The sequence below is a fragment of the Ursus arctos genome, unplaced genomic scaffold, assembly GCF_023065955.2.
Source record: "Ursus arctos isolate Adak ecotype North America unplaced genomic scaffold, UrsArc2.0 scaffold_16, whole genome shotgun sequence".
NCBI lineage: Eukaryota > Metazoa > Chordata > Mammalia > Carnivora > Ursidae > Ursus > Ursus arctos.
In genome coordinates this window covers 32731180-32753214 of record NW_026622830.1, presented here as the reverse complement: position 1 = coordinate 32753214, position 22035 = coordinate 32731180, and the positions used below count along the sequence as shown (strand labels likewise).

The 22035-nt window shown below is 39.8% G+C and overlaps 1 protein-coding gene across 4 annotated transcripts in view; it reads right to left on the bottom strand.

Annotated features, from left to right (window-relative positions):
- The window catches only part of PLCB1 (phospholipase C beta 1), a 661927-nt gene that overhangs the window by 627340 nt on the left and 12552 nt on the right, over positions 1–22035 (bottom strand). For 3 of the 4 annotated variants that reach the window (XM_044385688.3, XM_044385692.3, XM_044385690.3), the window contains exon 2: positions 17954–18031. In XM_044385688.3, coding sequence (XP_044241623.2) covers positions 17954–18031 — 78 coding nt within the window. Of the gene's footprint in view, positions 1–17953; positions 18032–22035 lie in introns of those variants that run through there. The other variant, XM_044385689.3, reaches the window with a different exon arrangement.

Below are 22035 nucleotides of genomic sequence, written 5' to 3'. Positions count from 1 at the left end.
AAAGAAAGAAAACAGACTACATCAGGCACAGAAAAATCACTGCAAAAGTATTTAGGAAAAGAAAAAGCAAAAAACACAAAAAGTGAGAGTGTGATACCAGCAGACTCTAGCCTTGAAGATGAAGAGCTGCAATTGCCCCAAGTCAGCCTCATCCTCAACACCTGTGAAAACACTGTGTGGTCTTAAGAGCCATTGCTAGGATGGTGCTGCCCAAGTGCATCCTGGGTTAGAAAGTGGCTCTACTTTCCCCAACACCTCACAGGGATCTTTTCCTCTCAGAACATCAATTGAGGACATCAAAGTCTAGGGTATGGACAGAGACCTCCCCCGCCATCTCAGTGCTGTGTTACACAATTAACATAACTGCCTGGCTAAGATATTTGGCATTGCCTCCATACTTCGGGATGGTGAGAAAGTCATTGGTCGGTTCTGCCCCATGGAGACACTACACTATTACAGAGAGAACCTTCTAGACTTTGAGAAGACAGTTCCTTTTCTGTATTTAATTGCAAAAGCAACCAGAAATCATTCCCTTTCACATACCCATGCCTTTTAGCAATGTGACTTTGCAGACCTTGTTGCTAAGAATTGGCATCAATCTCCCCACCGTATGAATGATTTGATTTGGCACCTAAAATGTGTCAGAAGGGCCAATATGGCCATTTTGATTCTAAGGCCTGGCAACTTCCATCCTCTCTCAGAACTTGGCCAATCCACCAAGTTGGACTAGCCTGTGGGGGAATGAGGGGTCGCATGGCCAGATTTAAGTCAGTCTAGCCATCCCAGCTGCAGCCTCACACGTGACAGGGCAGCCCTGCTCTGCAGAACCACACAACCACCCCACAGCCAACTGCGGATGCCAGAGGGGCCCAGCAGAACCAGAAAAATGATCTACCTGAAACCACAGCAATTTATCAACCCATACGGGAGCGATCTAAATAAATAGTTGCTGTTTTAAGGCACTAAGTTTTGGGGTGGTTTGCTACACAGCAAAAGTTGGCTAATAGGTTTATTCTATAAATAGCTACAGCAGATAAGTAAGGGGAAAACATGATACAGGGAAAATCTCTCTCCACACACAACTTAAAATTTGTTAAGGAATGAGCAAATGTTGCCTTTTCTTTTGTAGACGTATTTACAATACGTTCAACTCCACCACTATAGAACAATACAACTTGAAATAAATCACTGGTATTTCAAAAACTCCTTTTTTTTTTTTTTTTTTTTTTTTTTTTGGAAATGACGATGTGATATAGTGGAATGAGTGTCGGTTGGTAATTAAGAGATGTGCATTTTAACTTGGGCTCTTCTCCAGAAGCTGGGTGATTGTGGCAGATCTTGCTCCCTGACCCTCAATTATAGGAGAGAAAAATGAAGGGATTGGAATGTGAAAACATTTAAGGCCTGGTCCAATTCTAAAATAAAGGATTTTATGGCCTTTTTTGTTTTGTTTTGAGACGTTAGCATATTTTTTATCACTACATTTCTATGAGGGAATAAGAACACTTCATTCAACCCTCCAACTTTGTCATTATCTTCAACGTGCTCAGCACCATTCCCAGTCATGAGGATGGAGCATTAAAGAGGACAGACATACCCCAGTGGTGTGCTGGAGCTTTCTTCTTTTTTTTTTTTTTAAATATTTTATTTATTCATTCGACAGAGATAGAAACAGCCAGCGAGAGACGGAACACAAGCAGGGGGAGTGGGAGAGGAAGAAGCAGGCTCCCAGCAGAGGAGCCTGATGTGGGGCTCAATCCCATAACGCCGGGATCACGCCCTGAGCCGAAGGCAGACGCTTAACCGCTGTGCCACCCAGGCGCCCCTGGAACTTTCTTCTAAGCTCACGAGAGCCAACTGTGTCCTTCTCTTCCCAAATCTATGTTCAGTGACGATGTTGGTAGCTTGGAATTAGATGCGGTGGGAATATTTAAACCGTGGAAATCAGCAAATGCTACAAATCAGTTTCCCACCAGGACAGCCAGTTGTTAAACACTAACCAGGACAACCCCAGACTCTTCGTTCATGGAGTCAACATCCTAAAAAACGAGCTAGACATTACATAAGTAAGTCTGAAATATTTCAGTACAATCGAGAAGGATGGTGAAGCTGGGGAGAGGGTAATGCGTAAGGAGACAACACTTACTCCCAGCAGAGGGAAGGTAGTGTGAAGACTTCATGCAGAAAGGAATATGCTGTGCCCGAGGAAATGGAGGAAGGCCATGTGGTAGTGTGGCTGGAGCACAGAAAGCAAGGAGCCAAGAGCTTGAAGGGAAGGTGGTGAAGGAAGTGTTAAGAAAGACTTCCAGGTTTCAGGCGGTGCAACCCTGTGAATGGGGTGCCTTTCATAAGGCAGCAGGACCAGGTCAGAGGTGCAGGGAGGAAGAGAATAAAGCCAATCTTAGAATGGGGTTTCAGGTATCTCCGGGGCTGCGTGTTGGATAGTGCGGTAAAACGGGGCCGCTGTGTGCGGGCGGTAAATGCAGCTCTCTGTGCAGATGAGTCTGGTGAGTGGAGGACTGTGAGTCAGAGCCAGCAAAGGAAACTGAGCGGTCAGGGAGGTGGCACAAAGGCTGTGAGCAAGCAAAGAAAATGGGGCAATCAAAATCTAAAATCTAATAAAAGATCAAGCACAAAGAGAGTGAAAATGGCCACTAGGTTTTACAATATGAAGGTCATCGGTGGCTTTAGAAGAAAGTTTGGGGGAGTGATGGAGACAGAATCCAGGCTGGTAGGGACTGCAGCCAGTGAGAGGTGAGAACAGAGAACAGAGGCAGAGAGTATAGGCAAAGTCTTTAAAGATGTTCTCTGTGAATGAAAAGGAGAAAGAAAGGAAAGCAGTCAGTTAGGGTCAAGAGAGGGTATACGGTTTTCTTTGAAGAGGGGGGAGGCCTGTCGTGTTTAATATTGATTGTCTAGACCTGGTTAAAGGGAAATACTGACAACATAAGAAAGAGAAGGGATAAATGCTAGCGTCAAATCATTGAGAAGTCAGGGTCCAAGGCCAGAGAAGGAGGGGGGCGCCTGGGAGGGGAGGAGGGAAATAGGAGGAGAGATCGCGCTGAAAACCAAGGCGGGCTTCAGGGCTTGGCAGCAGCAAAGAGGTAGAGATGTCCTCCAGGGCGTCCTCTCTCCTCCAGGAGGTAGGAGGTCACATAAACTACTAGGAGGGAGGCAGCTGGAGACTCGAACAAGGAGAAGGTTCTAGTGAATGAGTTCTAGGACAAGTCATTAGCTCTGGAGCCTCACAGACCTGGGATCCACCACGTAGTGCCCTATAACCTTAGACATGTGGCACCACCTGTCTAAATCTTTCGTTTGACCAACAATGACTGAGCAAGTACTGTACACTAGCGTGTATGAGAAACGCCAAAAAAAAAAAAAAAAAGTCAGATGAAAGTCCTTGAATTCCAAGACTCCATCCTATCTTGGGTAAGTAAAATGAGTCAGACAAAATTAACACAGCATTAAAAGGCCTAATGTGGGGGCGCCTGGGTGGCTCAGCGGTTAAGCGTCTGCCTTCGGCTCAGGGCGTGATCCCGGCGTTCTGGGATCGAGCCCCACATCAGGCTCCTCCCCTGGGAGCCTGCTTCTCCCTCTCCCACTCCCCCTGACTGTGTTCCCTCTCTCGCTGGCTGTCTCTCTCTCTGTCAAATAAATAAATAAAATCTTAAAAAAAAAAAAAAAAAAGGCCTAACATGAAGAAAAGCATAAGGTAATCTAGGAGCACAGAAGGGGATCCATTCTAGATGGGCAGTTTTTTTCCAAGAAAGACCCATTCTAGCTATAGCCTCAGTTTCCCGAATGCAAAATGAGGAAAATCTATCAATTGATTAATTAATAAGACAGTCGAAATAAGGCACGTTGGCATGACATCTACAACAAAACAATTATCAATAAGTTCTACTTTCCTTCCCTAGAAATCCTCCCGGTACAATAGAGACTATCAGGCCAATCTACAAAGTTCTCACAAACCTCCATTTTCTGCACAAAATTTCAATTCTACCCATGTTTCTCAAAACCCAGTCTTCCCTAATAATGGCTAGAAGCCATTAAAACCATCCCTGATAGCAAAACCCCGACTTAGAAAAACAAAACTTAACTAACAATAATGTCCTACATAGGGAATTGGAGACACTGGGGGTATAAAAATTTCACAAGTTCTATCTCTTCTTTTATTTCTCTTTCGTGTTTATGAGCCAGATGCAGCTGGATCCTAGATACCTGAGTCCTTGCCTTCCTTTAAGAAAATGATCAGTGTATCAGTTAGCAATCTAGACTGCAAAAAGACAATAGGCCATCTTAAACTGGCTTAGACAATGAAGAGATTGATTAGCTCATGAAATAGAAATGGCCTGATCTGGCATCTCAGATGACATCAAAAGGATTTAGTTCTTCACTGGCTTGTCCCCTGCAGGGTCAGCTTACCCTTTAGGCTCCCAAGGTGATAACCAAACTATTCCAATATCTTTATTCATGAGAACAAAATAATAAATTCAGGTCCATCCAATATCCTTGCAGCACACGATCCAGCAAAAGAGAGAAAAGTTCTTTCCCTGTAAGTTCAAGGAAACTTCCTCTTACTTTGGACTGGTTCTGAAGAGACCGTTCTGGAGCCAAACCCTATGCAGTGACCTCCAGTAGAACTTTCTGCAATGATGGAAACGTTCTTTAACTGCACCTGTTTACAGGTAGCCATTGAGCACTCAAAATATGGCTAGTGTCTGCTGAGAAACCACGTTTTCATTTTATTTTACTTAATTAAAATTAAAATGTAAAAAGCACCATGTGGCTAGAGGCTCCTGCATTGGACAGTACAATTCTGCAGTGAGGGAAAGGAGGGTTACACTGATTGGCTAACCCAGTGCCCACAATGCCTTGAGCTGGGGATGAAGTTAATCCCATTCATTCCACAAAGGGACGTCATTCTGCTCGGTGTCCCGGAGCCCACCATTTTTATTTCCCAGAGATTAATGGTCCAATTCAATACGAAATCCCTTGCCGAGGAGTCATATTTATAAATCTTACCTAGGACAATGCCACGTGAAAGTCACTTTCGAATAAGAGCCTTTTAAAGCTGAGAGCGACCTCAGGGCTTGCACACTTTGGATCCATATTTCACAGAGAAGAAATGGGTTTGAGGCATCAATTGCTTTGATTATGGCCGTTATGAGCAGAGCCTGGGTATGCTGACCTTCAGCCATTTTTCCACCATAAAATTCAGTTCTTCATGCGACAGCACTCCAATAGGCCCACTGTGAGAGAATTAACTTCATTCTACCTGAAGCTTTGTAATCATTGGCTTATTGCAGCTTCCGAGAAAGAATGTTACCATAGAGGTCTTATATTTTACACTCAAAAGTCTCAACGAGCCTAAAGGGTAATATAAACAAAGTAGGCTGGCCCGGTGGGGACTGGGGCTGAGTGAATAACACACGCTGTGTCTAAAACAGGCAGTCACCACTCTGTCCAGCCAAGAGGCCCATAGGGGTGCATCAGCCAGCACTACCATGCCTTCCGATGAGGAATTCAGATTTGTATAGGAACACCCCAGATGTTTCAATGCTGGCCTCTCATATTTACACTTTTAATGACGTATGCAAGCTAAACAAGATCCGTGAATGAGTTTAATCTGCAGTTTGCACCCTGTGGTAGAGATGTATAAAGTCCGACCCGCTAAAAATTAAAGCCTTCAGAGTAGTTACTGCTGGACATGCCCATGTGTTCCGACGCATGCCAAGTGACAGCTTCCAACTGCAAATATGTCTGAGAGCTTTCTCAAAGCCTGAGGCCCACTGATCTGAAGTGTCTTTGGCCATCGAGAGGGGCTGGCAGAAATGTTAAGGCCCTAAGAGCCCAGAGGAGAGATGCCTTCAGTCACTGACAGGTGGAAATTGGTGGGTAAATCCCACAGCTCCCTGGCCCCTCAACTGGGACAATCCTTAAGGTATGTTCTGCACTATCTCCCAGAGTTCCTCAGTGGCATGGACCTTCAGATGCCCAGAGCGGAAGCCATCTGATAATTCACCCTTTCTTGGCTGCCTTCTTTTGCCTGTCTCACTCCCTTACTGCCCTGCCCCTTTCAGGGGTCACCTTCCAGATAAACTACTTGAGCTCGAATCCTTGTCTTGGGGTCAGCTGCTGGAAGAACTCAACCTACAAACACCAGAAACCTGAAATTGCTTTAGCATTTCATTTGTTTTTATTTTGTTTGCTTGCTTTTGTTTTTCATTTTTTCCCCTCTAGTAATGAAATATGTCAGGGCTAAAATATAAGAAAAATTCACAACATAGTCTAAAGTAGCATCCACTCTGGTATTCTGATAATTCAATATTCACAATACGGTGCTGAAACTGCTGCCCTCTTGCATAATGATGCCACGCTATAGGAACAAATGTTCGTCTAAAAATAGAATCCATTATGTATACCAGCACAGTTGTTAGTTTCTTAGCATAGCAACTAGTTCTGCCCCATAAAACTTTTCATGGAGGCATTCACTTCAAACAGGTGCAGTTTGCCACGCCACAGTACAATTTCCAGACCGCGGTGCCTAAGTAAGCGGGGAGTTTTGCACATGCCAAAGAGAAATCTCATGCAAAATCATTCTCATCACAATCCATGTTCCCTATAGAAGACAGAATTGAAAACCACAAATTCTATGGGGAGACACATGAATTTTACCACTCTCAAACGTATTATATACAGGTGATTAAATCACATGCTTCCTGTCACACCTGCATTTGATCTGGCTCTCTCTGGTTTCCCTGGTGGGTTTATGTGTCAATAAAGGAAGATTCCTACAAATTAATAAGAAATGACATGATGTTATAATTTAACAAGATGAAATCTGTTTCTGTATCCATAATACAAATTTAAGTTACAAAATGACATAATTACATAAAATCACTTTTACCACCACATTTGCTTACTCAAGAGTGGAGTGAATTTAATTAAATATAGAATTCAAATAGCAACTTGGTCTAATAGAGAAAAACATAAACAGGAAGGTTCACAAGCGAGGCCTCGATGTGGAGGATGTGTTTCGTAAGGATAAAACAAATAGCTCATACCTGGAACATTTGGAGAATGTAAAATAAAATGAATTTTAATCAACTGAATATTTAAAAAATCTATTTTGATTCAATCTTGGATATGGAGAATCTTTCTAAAAAATGCTAGTAATTTCCTGCCTTCCCAAGTACAGTGTAGGGAATATTATTCTATCATAGACAAATAATTCAAAATCTTGTAGGGCCTCTGGGTGCTCAAGCTGAGCATTACTTCTGACAGAAATTAGGCCACGGACAGGAAAGGTAGAGTGAGCACATCCTCTCAGGAAGTCTACTGACTTAATTTGTGATGTCAGCTTGCTTTCCATCAGTGTTCACCTTGGCTGCGCATTAGAATCAAATGAAGAGCTTTCCAAAAAAAGTCCAATGTTCTGACCACACCCCAGAGCAATTAAGTCAGACTCTCTGGGGGTAGGGCCCAGGAATCAGCATTTTTGAAGCTCCCCCGATGACTTACTTCAATGTGCAACGCAAGGTGAGAATTACCTCATACTGTTTGCCTCTTGTCACGAATGTAAGAAGCCTACTGAGGGTTCTCTTCAGACAAATCTTACAGGAAAAACTAACTTTACACATTAAACAGGTTCTTTAAAAAGCAAATGGTTAAGAGCCAGGGCATACAACCAGGGTTCTACCTCTGGGTTCCGATCCTGCCTCTGTTAGTGGCCAACTATATGACCAGGCGTCATTACTTAACCTCTGTGTACATGCCAATGTCTGCACCTGTAAATGGGTATAGTAATAGCAGTTTCCTCATAGGCTTTTTGAAAAGATTAAATGAGTGTGTCTGTGGATGCATGTGTATATTAGAACAGTGGCTTGTGGAAAACATCACATACATGTTTGCTATTTCTGGTGACAATGGTAGCCATGATAATAACAGCAGTAATTAAAAGGTATGTGCAAATTGGGTTCGTGCATATTAAAAAAACTTATTTATAATATTTGAACACCATCTTCCTAATAAAATCATTGGTCAAGGTTCATGCTTTTCCCTCTTTAAATTGTTAAACAAAATAAACAATGATAAAATAGGAAAAAATAGAGGAGAAATAACTAATTATATTCTTTATTTTAGTCTATTTTTACTGTGGTGAGTGCTTAAATGACTCAACTGTCCATCTAAATTTATTTTACCTGGGGTCGGGGGAGACTTGTCTTGCTGATTAAGTACAGAAAAGGCTTGACAAGGACCCCATCTGTAGGATCAAACCATCTTGGATTGGCAAGAAAAGGAACCAGAGAACAATCAAAAACACTCACTCTATCTACAACATCTGTAATTCAAACAAAGGAGCAAAATAAGTATCTGGGAATTCTATTCATAACAAAGACAAACACATTTTCCACATAACAGGGAGTAAAATTATGAACAATATACCAAATGTATTTCTTGCACATATTCCTCCAATCCAGTGCCTCAAACTAATTTTGGTATCAAACTGTACAAATATCCCATTATAATAGCTTCATAGCATGGAAAGCACCCAATTTAATTTTTCCTTACAAGACTGGGAAGAACTAAACATAAGCAACTCATAAAACTGAGGCATAATTTTTAATTAAATTATATTAAGAGTAAAGTGCTTCGAATTAAAGCCAGAGTGTTCTGTATTTCTCAGCTCTGACCACAATGTATTCAAACAGGCATCACCATTGTTACTGGCATAACAAAGTGCAGTGAAGGTGACATGAAAATCTTATCAATGCGCTTATACCTTACAAACAATCCCAAAGAAACTGCAATGCTGCTATTTCATAATAACCTGCCTGATTTTAAAAGACATTTGAAGTGGTTACATTTCAGTTAGAAATTCTACTAAAAATCCACAAAACACAATCTCCAAGAAGAATTTGTGAGAGATTCTATCGTAATAACATTTCTTCTGATGTTGTGTCTACATAACCCAAGCAATCCTAACATTGGGTTATCATACACGAGCTAGAGTTCATTGAGGAAAAAACTCTGGGGCTCATGGCAATGAAAAAAAGGTAGTGTTGAGAATAAAGGGAGCTTAATCTAGAAGTGGGTTTGATGAGGAGAGATTCATTCCTCAGCAATCAAACAGACCAATGACGATCTAAATTACACTTGCAAACACTACAGCTTTAATCTCTGAGGATCTGATCAGTACGGAAGAGGAGGAGCTGCCTGATGTCAAGATAGCTGTGATAATCCTAAAGTGATTTGTCTTAGGAAAAAAGACACAGACAACCATGGTGAAGTCCAATTCATCTTGTGAATAATACCTTTTTCCTCTTATCCAAGACTTTTAAATCATCTTAACGCTCATTCCACAAGATGCTTCGGATTTCCGAGGGCCCAAGAAACTTTCACCTATGATGGAGTATTTATTAGTGAATTATCCTCAGAGGAAAATTCTTCTAAACAATAAATCCCTTCTTTTGCCTCCCATGGCTCTGTTCCCAAAACATTATGAAATACATAAATAAACATCTTGTGTGCCCAAACAGACCTAAGCTTCAATGCTTTAGATCAAAAGACCACAGCTGAGTCTAAACAGAACACAAGTCACTGTTACCTTGAGGGAGAAAAATATATATATATATTTAAAAATACACATACATAGATGATCACCTGTCTTTCAAAACAGCAGATTTGTGGTCCCTAATAATTAGTTAGAGACACTAATTGTTTAGTCAGAAAGTAGTTGTTTATTATACCCCAATAAAAAAAGCCACCACAAATAACCTTGAGAGTGTTATGCTAAGTGAAATAAGCCATGGAAAGACAAATACTGCATGGTTTCACTTATACGTGATATCTTAAAAAAAAAAGTCAAACTCTGAACTCATAGAAACACTACAAAAGTGGATGCTAGGGCCTGGGGATGGGGGGAAGGTGGAGGAAATAAGGACAGGTTGGTGAAAGGGTAGAAACTTTTAGATAAAAAATTAATAAGGTCTGAGGATCTAATGTAAAACATGGTGACTATTGTTGAAAATGCTGTAGTATATAATTGAAATTTGCTGAGAGTAGAACTTAAATGTTTTCACACAAACGAAAAAATAAATCTGTGAGGCGATGGATGCGTGAATGAATTCCACAGGGGATCCTTTCACGATGTATATGTATATTAAACCCCACGATGTACACTTTAAATATCCTACAATTTTATTTGTCAATAAATGATTAACTAATAATTATACCTCAATAAGGCTGAAATTTTTAAAACTAAAATTAAATTTTAAAAAATTTAATTAAAAAACATCCAAGTCCCCACAAAGGATCGTAAGTTTACAAAGTGCCAGGCATTGTGTTCGGCACTTCACATCATACATATAACAATCCTAAGAAAGTAATATCTTGCAGATGAAGAAATCCCAGGCTTAGATTGTGAGGAAATTCACCCAAGGTCACTCATTTAAGCAGAGCAAGAGCTCAAACCCACATCTGTCTGACTTCAGAGCTGGTTTTCTTAACCGGCTTCCAGCCTCCTAAATTATGGCTGTTTTAAGAAAACTGCTTGGCTTAAAGCAAAAGTATTCATCTAATAGACTCCAGTGCCTCTTACTAAGAAATCCTCTTAATGCCCTTAATTAGGGGGCATCTATATTAAGACGTCAAGCATTAAGCGTCTATATTAAGCAGTTCCTAGAGACGGATTCTAGTAAAATTAGCTTATTTTAGAGGTGGTTCCAGGACACATCAGGAGTGAGGAATTGAGACAGGAAGGGAAGGAAGGACATAGCGGGTGTGTTTGCATGCCAGTTACCACTGTGGATAAATGGGCTTAATCCCACCAAAGAATGCTGGGAAAAAAAACATAAAGCTTACCCCTTGGAGTGACCCCACCCAAGAGGTGAGGGAACTGTGGTATTTACCTATCAAACTCTGAGGTGGAGTGGTTGGTCATTCCCAGGGTCTTCCAGGGAGCATCATGGGTGGCAAAGTGAGCACGAGTGACCAGCAACAGCAAATGAAATTCAAGTGCTGGCCACTAGGGGCCAACTTGGGGCTTCCAGAGTAGTAAGGACTCGGGAATAGATTTCATGCTGCATCTGCTCTATCAATCTCTTCAATAATGGTGAAGCAATTCAGAGACAATGAAGGAAAAGATTCAGTCCCTAGATGCTGCTGGTTAGTTAGCATTGATGGGTGTACTGCTCCAGGCCAAAGAATGATCCCAGCCCTCAGAAAGCAATCCTCACATGCATTTTGCTGGTTTCTAAGGTAATTTCAGTTATTGTTTCAGACTTTGGGGAAGGCTACCAAATAAAAATGAATAGAGTTCATCTTTTTAAATTTACAACCACATCACTGCACTCAATAGACTGTTGAGTATCCTACCCCATTGACTATACACAAGAAGAGTCAAAACTGATGTTTCTGGAATATACCAAGAGAAGTGTGCCCCAAAGAAGAAACACCATTGCTAAATGATGGCTAATGAAATGTGTGGTGCCTGGAGGTTCTTTATGGAGACCAGACTAAGTCTTTAATAGGATATTGCTAGAGTTTCTTGTGGAGATCTATGATTCATCATTTATAATATTTGTGAACTCTGGACTCTCATGCTGAAAAAAATGTCATTAAGGCTTATGTAAATATTTAATTTTTAAACTTTGCTTTTGAACTCCGTATAGAAATTTAAGATAACCATAAGAGAAGACAGTCTATACTTGTCATTAATAGAAACTTAATCATCGCTCTGTACAAGGATCCCAAATGGCGTCTCATGCAAATCACAGACCAGAAAAAAACAGCAGACAGAGCAGATGGTAGAGCCCATCCCTCCTGTCCTGAGCCCCTCAAAATGACTCAATATGCAGGTAAACAGAAAGGGGGTTGTACTTATTAAATCATAAAGTATGAAAGGCAGAAAATAAAATGGGAAAAAATGAAGTGGTAAATGACATCCCTGAAGACTACAGGCATTAAAACACAGGAGCAGATCGATGGGCCATAGTGGAGGTGATGTCAGTACTAGGAGGTCCTCAAAACACATCACATAATTGCTATGGTCTGAATGTTTGTGTCCTCCCCAGCCCTTGGCCCAAATTCATTCATTGAAAACCTCCTGCCCAAAGATGGAATTAGGAGGTGGGGTCTTTAGAAGGTGCTTAGGTCTTGAAAGCAGAGTCCTCAAGGATGCGATTAGTGCATTTATAAAAGAGGCTCCAGAGAGCTCCCCAGCCCCCTCCTCCATGTGAAGATACAAGGAGAAGTCTGCAACCTGGAAGAGGGCCCTGACCTTGGACTCCAGTCTCCAGAACCGTGAGAAATAAATTCCTGTTGTGCATAAGCTACCCAGACTGGGGTATTTTGTGATAGCAGCTTGAACAGACTAAGATTAGAAACTTAAATTAATAATAATGATGGCCATAAGGATGAGGAATAAGAAAGTCCTTAAGTAAAGCAAAAAGAAAGGGGAAAAAAAGGATGAAACGTGAATACACCAAAATTGAAAATGGCAAGTCATCTTTTGCCACCCATAAGTTAGAAAAGTTAAAAGTTAGGAAATCCAAAGACAAACCACAAACAGGAAGAAAGTATTTGCAACATCTATAACAGCTAAAGGATTAACATCTAGAATACATAGAAAACTCTCAACGCAAGGCAAGGGATAGAAGATTTATGTAAGAGAAAACAGGAACAGTCCATAAGTGTATAAAAATATGCACAGCTTCCCAGCAAGTCAGACATTGGCAAATTAAAACAAAGAGATAAAACCGTTGCATCACATTGACAAAAATAAAGTGTTTCTTAATAGTTTTGGTGAGGCCTGAGGAAACAGTTCCTCTCGCACAAGACTGGCAGGCTTATAAAATGATGCAACTATTAACTAAAATTTAGGATATGTATAGCGTTCAATCAGCAATTGTAGTTCTGAGAATTTACCTTAGGGAACCCCTGACCCATACACCCAGAGCGGGCTACACAGGCTATTACTCTATCGCAGGATTGTTTTCTGTAGCCGCAAATTAGAAACAAACACCAAACAGTCCGTCAATGAGAGATTAACATTAAATAAAACGTAGTAATCCATTCCATGGGATATGATACAGCAATTTAAAAGTATGAGGTAAATACACATGTACTTACATGAGACGTTCTCTGAGACAAATTATAAAGTAAAACACAGGTTCATGGAAAAGTACAAATAATATGATGGTATTAAGGATACAAACAGGCATAAATAAAACAAAACGGAAATATTTCCATAGTTACACATGTGAAATTCCTTCAAAGGAGACCTGGAAGTTACCATGAAGTGATTACCAGTGGTGGACTTCCGGAGAGAAGACTAAGACTGGGGTCAGAGATGGAGAGGGGTCAAGGACATTTATATTGTTTTACTCTCTTACACAAAGACCCTATTTGTGTATTATTCACAAAATTAAAAATAAATAAAACCTGTAATAAAATAAGAGAAAGTAGTAGGAGTCCTTCGTCTATAAATGTATATTCTTCTTCCTGTTCCTTTTCAAACTGATGCAATTACATGCTCCTCTTCCATCTTCCTCCAAGCTCCTCTTCTAAGGATACAAGGAAGAGTCTGTTAAGCTACACTGAACATCTTGGATCTGACCTAGTAGTAACTAGTTTTATTTTTACACCAACCTTGGCACAGAAGCAGGGCATCAAGTTGCAAGGCAAAGGTCTACTCTGTGTCATCTTCTAGCATGATAGGTTTGTATTAACTCTTCTAACATTGACTTCTTTTTTTCTTTTTGGCTTCTCCTCCAAAATTGGGATGCAGATTCTTGTAGTTACATGGTTTTCATGGCTGACGGTTCCTGTGTTGGTTCCCGGTCCCGGTAGGGGACCAAAGAGAAGGCATAGCCTAATGTTGGCAACCTCTTAAATACTTGGGCTTTGCAGGAGCCCCTTTTCACCCCGCATGGCAAATAAACCCATCTTCTTCACATACTATACGCCGGCATCAGAAAAACCACCATGCTTAAAACAGTCCTATTCAGAAACTTGTTGCTACTAGTTGGTACAGCCACTCTGGAAAACAGTGTGGAGGTCCCTTAAAAAGTTAAAAATTGAGCTACCCTATGACCCAGCCATTGCACTACTGGGTGTTTACCCCAAAGATACAGATGTAGTGAAGAGAAGGGCCATATACACCCCAATGTTCATAGCAGCAATGTCCACAATAGCTAAATCGTGGAAGGAGCCGAGATGCCCTTCAACAGATGAATGGATTAAGAAGCTGTGGTCCATATATACAATGGAATATTACTCAGCTATCAGAAAGAATGATTTCTCAACATTTGCTGCAACATGGACGGCACTGGAGGAGATAATGCTAAGTGAAATAAGTCAAGCAGAGAAAGACAACTATCATATGATTTCTCTCATCTATGGAACATAAGAACTAGGATGATCAGTAGGGGAAGAAAGGGATAAAGAAAGGGGGGTAATCAGAAGGGGGAATGAAACATGAGAGACTATGGACTCTGAGAAACAAACTGAGGGCCTCAGAGGGGAGGGGGGTGGGGGAATGGGATAGACCAGTGATGGGTAGTAAGGAGGGCACGTATTGCATGGTGCACTGGGTGTTATACGCAACTAATGAATCATCGAGCCTTACGTCGGAAATCGGGGATGTACTGTATGGTGACTAACATAATATAATAAAAAATCATTATAAATAAAAAAAAAAAAAGAAACTTGTTGCTACTGGCAGTCACTAGGATGTACAGAGCCAACGGTAAAGAAGAAAGTAATTAAAATAAGTTCAGAGCTGGTACAAAGTATGAACATTTATCCCTTAAGATCATGTTCATATCTCTCTGATTCCACCAGCCCCAAATAGTCTTTCAATGTTTCGCTAAAGCACATGTTTGCTACCTAAAAATTACTTGCTACTAGCTCCAACTTTTAATTCCTAAATCCATCTCCTATGCAGCCTGTCTTCTCTGCCACCCGTCATATCTATGATGAAAAATCAAAGGGGGAGTTAGAGGAAGGGAACATGTCATTGTCCATAAAGGGTGAAATCAGCGGCTCACACTCGGTGGCTCTGGTGGATAGTATCACGTATAGGATGGTGTAACGTATCATGGAGTATTAGTATCAGGTAGACGCTACTGGAGAGAGGACATGGCTAAGACACTGTGTAAAATGTGAGAATTTTCCTCCGGGGCTATAAAAAGAAAGATCTCGTTACAAGTGCTTCTTGACTAAGAGCTTCTTAAAGCCACTCAACTCGCCTCTGAGCAGACCAGGCATTGCTCTGGCACAGGCTTCATGGACAAAGGAGAAACAAGGTGGGAAGAAGCCCAAAGGTAAACAAGAAGCACATTACCATAAATACCAATGCAAGCTTCCAAATTAATGGAAAACACAGTGTAAAGTCGATGAATAAACTTAAAAGTTTATTTTTTTTCCTCTGAGATACGATCTCTATAATACATGTGATAGATTCGCATCACTAAGAGTCATTGCTAGAAAAACATTTTAAAGAAAGTGGGCCTCCAAGTCACATCATGATTGCACCACGCGGCCAGGTACCATCGAATGATCTTATGCAAAAACATGGACTAAAAGCTTGGCTTGCCATCCCTCATTTGAGAGCACCATCTTCTAGCATACATTTCCTCTAATATATCACTTACACCCGTCCATCTCCTAGAAGTGGATGTATCACTCCTTCTGTCTCCAAGACCGGGCTTAAAGCCAGAAGAAAATGACAAACTTGGAAGCATGAAAAGTTTAATTTTTTTGCTTAAATCCTCTCATCTTTTGTATACTGATACATGATCATTGACTAGAAAATAAACCTCCTAACTCTGATATATGACTGAGGGATGACTTAGGTATTTAAAAAGTGAGAAATGAAATTTACCATCTCTTAGCAGAACTATAAGATTAATATCCAGGAGAGGGAAAGTAATAAAGAGATAAAAGGAATTGCTACCACATTGTTTGTTTCAATTGGTCATAAACAGCATTACAACCAAGAGACGATGGTGGTTGTAAAAAAATTGAAAGAAATTTTCCTACATCTGAAAATAGGCATAAGTCAAAATCCTGGGTTCGCAGAACAATAGAGAGGCATCAAAGAACCTTCGGTCCTAAACCCTTTCTCTTTCTTAAGCAAAGAAATATTTATGATTGGTCTTAGAAGGGAGCTTAACTGAGTTGCCATGAATTATTAAAAAACCCCAAAATACCTTCTGTTGCTTTTATAGAAGCTTGATTTACAAGCTGAAAAATCAAACTGACAGTTTAGTCCCTTGTACAAATACCCAACCTTTAAAAATGCCCTAGGCATTATAAATATATCTTTCATGAATATAGCTTCAACAGTTCTAAAAATAGCCTTTAGGAGAAAAAAAAAAAAAAAAACTCTTTCAAGCCATTGTTTTATACATAACAGCAGGAAACCAAACAGAATGTCAAAGCCGAAGTGATTAACACACCCAGTAATAAACATGAACATTAAGTAGGAAATCTTACTCAAACACATTTTTTTTGACATTAGCTTGGAGTCTACGGTTTAGCCCTGCATCTATGGCCTGAGATGATTCCAGCACACCCATACTCAGAAACTAACTCCAGGGCTGCAAGGCTAAAATTTGCCTTTTGGATGAGTGTAAACACGCACGTCCAGGACTGGCTCTGGGAGCAGATACTACTGTCCACTACCCTGAGAGTTTCCCCCAGGCTCCACCCTGACCCCAAACATGCCATTGCAAAGGGTCAGTTCCAGACCACTGCTCACCGGTGAAGTCGAGGTTGCCCCAAAGGCAAAAGGAAAAGCTGACAAATTCCAATACCTTTGGCTATAGGGACCTAACTCAGGGATGTGAAAAGACTAAGGGTCCTTCACAAGGTGGCACCAGGTATTTTATGGGTTTTAATATGTATTTAGCATACTCAATAAAGCTTACCCATCTCTCCAAATAACAGAACTTATAGGGTCAAAATATTCTGTGTTCTGTGGCCTCATGGGTTCAGGAACAGAACCATGGCATTGTCTCTTGAAATAATAACTACTTTCTATGAATATTTTTTTTCTGCCCATTAAACTCCAAATAAATCAGACATTCTACTTCTTAATAATTCAATATGGAATCATCTCAATTGGTTTCATAATAAATGAGATCCTGAATTCATAATATGGTAGAGAGAAAGCTCATATGAAAAAAAATCCTGAAAAACTGAAGGTATGAGCTAACAGGATCTTTTTTTTTTTTTTAAGATTTTATTTATTTATTTGAGATAGAGTGAGAGCGAGCGAGAGAGTGAGAGGGCACAAGCAGGGGGAGCAGCAGAGGAAGAGGGAGAAGCAGGCTCTCCACTGAGCAAGGAGCCCGACATGGGGCTCAACCCCAGGACCCTGAGATCATGACTTGAGCCAAACGCAGACACTTATATTGGCACCCCAGCTAAAGTGATCTTATTCTTAAGCTTCTAATGTGAACAAATGATCATGATCCAATTCCCCCCTGAGAGTGGGAGAACCCTTAATAAGCAGCAAAGGGGAGAAAGAAGAGAAAAAGAAAGCCAAACTTATAGTCATTTGGGTCAAAAGTGATTTTCTTATCATTTTTCTTTATCCTTGATGAGTAGAGCTGTAGGGGGGACCTAAGTCCCTAATGCTGGCTAATTTTCTTCTACAGCAAATGTAATTCACATTTCCATGTTCTTGTCCTGAAAAAATACCAATTGTTCTAGGATTTAATATATCTAATACTTCGCACTAGAATCTTTGGAAAATCCTAAGACATTTCCACCTTAGGGATTCTAATTAGAATCTTTAAATAAATTACAAAGGGTCATCCATGAAACAGATATACTTAAGGTAACTTGTAGGTACAAGGATACACTTGTAGGTAACTTAAACACTTGGCAAATCAGCAACCAACTAGAAAATGTAAGAAAGACATATCTCAATTTTTACCTTATTTTGATCTGTCCAGTAAAAGAAAAATCCCTGAGGGTCAGTCCTCAAAATAATTGGAGTGACAATAGCAGAGTCCTAGAAATAAAAGAAAAAACACAAATATCAACATATGTCACTGTAGAAAGTCCTACCCAGGAGTTGCTTAACAAGTAATAATTGTTAAGAGTTTCTCCAAGGTCATCAATGATTAGTAAAAGTTCCCAAAAAATAGACATGGCATCCTAACTTCACAGCATTATTAATCATGTAACTAAGCTTCTTTACTAATAATTAGAATATCTGTGCATTACTTGTAAAGGAAAAGCCCAGCGTTGCATATATTTATTGATTAAGACAAATTGACATGTTTTCTATTACAAAGCTCTATCTAGTTTTCCAAATAATTTTGACATTAAATACCATTACCTATTTTATATAAGTAAAATTAATTAAAATCCATTCTTGAAGGTAATATTTTAAATTACATTTGTGCTATAAAATGATCTTTAATTGTCCTAAAGAGAGTAAACATACTATTTGGGCATTGCTGTTTCCAAGGTAACAGTAAATAAGTCCATGGTCTACATTTTCAGAAAGATATACACAAAATTGTTGCAAATTTAAATTTCATAAGATGAAATAAAACATCACAGGCAAATAGTCTTCAGAGTTTAAAGCATGCACATTATAAAGCAAAAACGGCATGCACTGTAATTATAATATTAAACATCTCTAAAACATGTGTTCTTTTCTTTTGGCAATTTTCAGAAAGGCATACCATCTGCACAAGAAAACACATGTCACAGGATATGGATTTTTATACTGAAATACTGGGGCCTTTGCAGGAATTACATTTTTAACAGAGACATAAATTACCAGTTTATTTCAACTTTTTCATACACATTATAACCAAGGTATGGCCGAACCTCTACCTGATCAAGAACTCTTATAATGAAAATTAGAACTTGCAGAAATAATTTTGGAATTGAGGATTGTTTTCTCGATGGGAAGAAAAGACCAATGGTTTCAGTCGACATGGTGAGCCTTATCATAAAGCTAGGTTCTGAAGGCCATCCCCTTGGGGATGTCTGTCCCCTCTGGGTGCCTCATCTTACACAACTACAACTGGAAAAAAAAAAAAAGATAATAATAATACCTAACTCAGAAGGTCTCAGTGAGAATTAAAGAGGATAATTTGGGTAAAGTACTTGGACCACACGCCTGGCTCATAAAATTATTTATTATTAGTGGATTATGCTTAAAAACTAATTTATTAAAATAGTAAATGAAAGTTTATCATGGCATTCTTTTTTTATCGTGGCTGATACCTATAACATAAAAGTTACCATTTTTAAGTTTCAAGTTCAGGGGCATTAAGTATATTCACACTGCTGTGCAGCCATTACCACCATCCATTTCCAGAACTTTTTCATCTTCCCAAGCGGAATTCCACACTCATTAAACACTAACTCCCGGTTCCCTCCTCCCCCAAGTCCCTGGCAATCACCACCTACTTTCTGTCTCTATGAATTTGACTAATAATGGTACCTCATATAAATAGAATCCAACAATATTTATCCTTGTGTGACTGGTTTATTTTGTGACTGGCATCACGTGGTAAAGGGTCATCCATGTGGTAGCAGGTGTCAGAATTTCCTTCCTTTGTCAGGCTGGATAATATTCTATTGTATGCACATAATCGTATTTTGTTCATCCACGCATCTGTCAACGGACATTTGGGTTGTTTCCACCTTTTGGCTATTGCGAATAATGCTGCTATGAACACAGATTCACAAATATCTGAGTCCCTGGCTTTCAACTGTTTTACACCCCAAAGTGGAATAGCTGGATCATTGATAGTCCCGTGTTTAAGTTTTTGAGGTACCGCCATTCTGTTTTATCCTGCTATTCTTAAGAAGTATTCTTAACGTGCAGTTTGGAAAATATCTTTTACAAGGATTGTGTTGTTGCATGGAAAATTCAGCTGGAATTTCAAGATTTCAAAATTACTTCTAAATATAAAAAAAAGACATCTGAAAACAAATTTAATATGGTAATGAAAGAATAATTTTTTGGATAGTTTAAGCTTCTTCTATGAGATTATGTGCACAAAAGTTCACAGCAATATTTGCAATAAATCACGGCGGTATTTCCAGATCTGTTTTATCACCCACCGTCCTCTAGAGTCGGGCAATATGCAACTTTCTGACAGGCTGCAAGCAGCACACATCCCCACTTCCGGAGAATCTGGAATTAACCTGTAGTTTTAACATATCATTCTCCAGATTGGTTGGAGACAAGAGTATCTGACAAGATTCTAGTCGGGATCTTGGTGACAATTCACTGCAAGGATCCCAGACAATCAACTATTTAAACGGCAGGGTAAACCTGCTCAAATTTATATTTTACAACACTGTACCAGGCTGCCTCGTTTGCTTCCGATATGGCTATATCTAGCTTATTCCCTCTCCTCCTTCAAAATTACAGCTCCTTTGTTCAATATTTTCTTGACCCCACTCTTCCGGCCACAGTCCCTCTGTTAAATGATCATTTATCTCGGCTACCTGCCTGCTTCCTCCATAATCACCTCTAACATTCCAAGATCAGCTAGAACTTGGCATTCTTGCCATCCAAAGCAGGATTTGACCCAGAAATACATGAATATCCATTTTCAATTCCACCTGCTTTTTTCCCACCTCCCACATAGCTGCAAGTGTCTATATTCTCCCCGTACCAAAGTAGCCACTCAACCCAGATCACAAGTATTCTTAATTGTCAGAACATATGCTCTAGTTTGAAGTTTGAAATATATGGTCATCCTTCATTTCCAAGGCAACTGCAGATACACTGTAACTTTTGCTGCATTTTACTGCAGAAAAATGGAGACAACTCTCCGAAGGTCTATTTTTTATTTCTCTCCATCAATAGCCATAAGATATGGATTCTATTTAAGACGGTGGTTTTCAAACTTCTGGGTGCATCGGATTTACTAAAAGGACTGGTTAAAACACAGATTGCTGGCCCTTTCCCCAGAGTTTCTCATTCAATAGGTTTGGGCTGGGGTCCGAAAACATGCATTTCTAATAAGCCCTCAGTGCTGCTGCTGCTTTGCCACCGGTCCAGGGACCACACTTTGAGATCCCCTGATGTAGGCCTACAATGGGAGAAGCTTTCGGTCAGGGACACAGTGATGTGAAGGCCCGAGGAGAACCAGTGAGCTTCAAGTATAGACAAACCTGTGTCTTGTAAGTACATCGCTTCTAAGAATTCAACTTTAACTTGCTTATTGCAAGTTATAAGGTTGGTTTTTTTCCCCCCAATAAACATCTGCCTTGAAGAAGAGAACACTGGTAAACATACCTGTCTTGAGTAATAGTGGATGATGCACTGTAAATTTCCATTTACTTCTCTTTATTTGATAGAAGCTGTTCTACTTGCATCCCTAGCTCATCAATAGATCCACAGTGAGACTAATATAATGATACAAGAAGCTGCTGCTTTGCAACTTATTTTTTTTTCCTTACTGCCGCACTAAGGATCCCTTTTGGGCATTTATTTTCCTAATTTTAATACCACAGATATTCCTAACTATACACGGGTCATATGTATATCTTTATACAAAATAAAAAAAGATTTTTTTGTCCCTCAAGGCCATTTTTCATTCTTCTGGAGGTGATTTGGCCCCAGTTGAGAATCCATGCTCTGTGCCTGCATGTCCAAGACAGACTCACTAGCCACCTGTGGCCACTGAACACTAATCATGTGGCTAGTTCAACTGAGATGTGCTGTATGATTACAAAGACAGCGAATGAAAACGAGAATATAAAATAGCTCATTAATCATTGTTGATATTGATTATATATTGAAATAAGCATATTGGGTTAAATAAACTCTATTGTTAGAATTCATTCCACCTGTTTCTTTTCATCTCTTTCAGTATGGCTCCTAGAAAATGTTAGATTTCCTAAATGGCTTCCATTCTATTTCTACTGGGTAGTGCAGCTCTCACACTTCTGGAGAAATAAGGTTTCTCATTAGTAGGGAAATGTTTTTCACAAAGCGAACTTGGTCAGATAATTCTATCTAGCAGATTTGGGGTT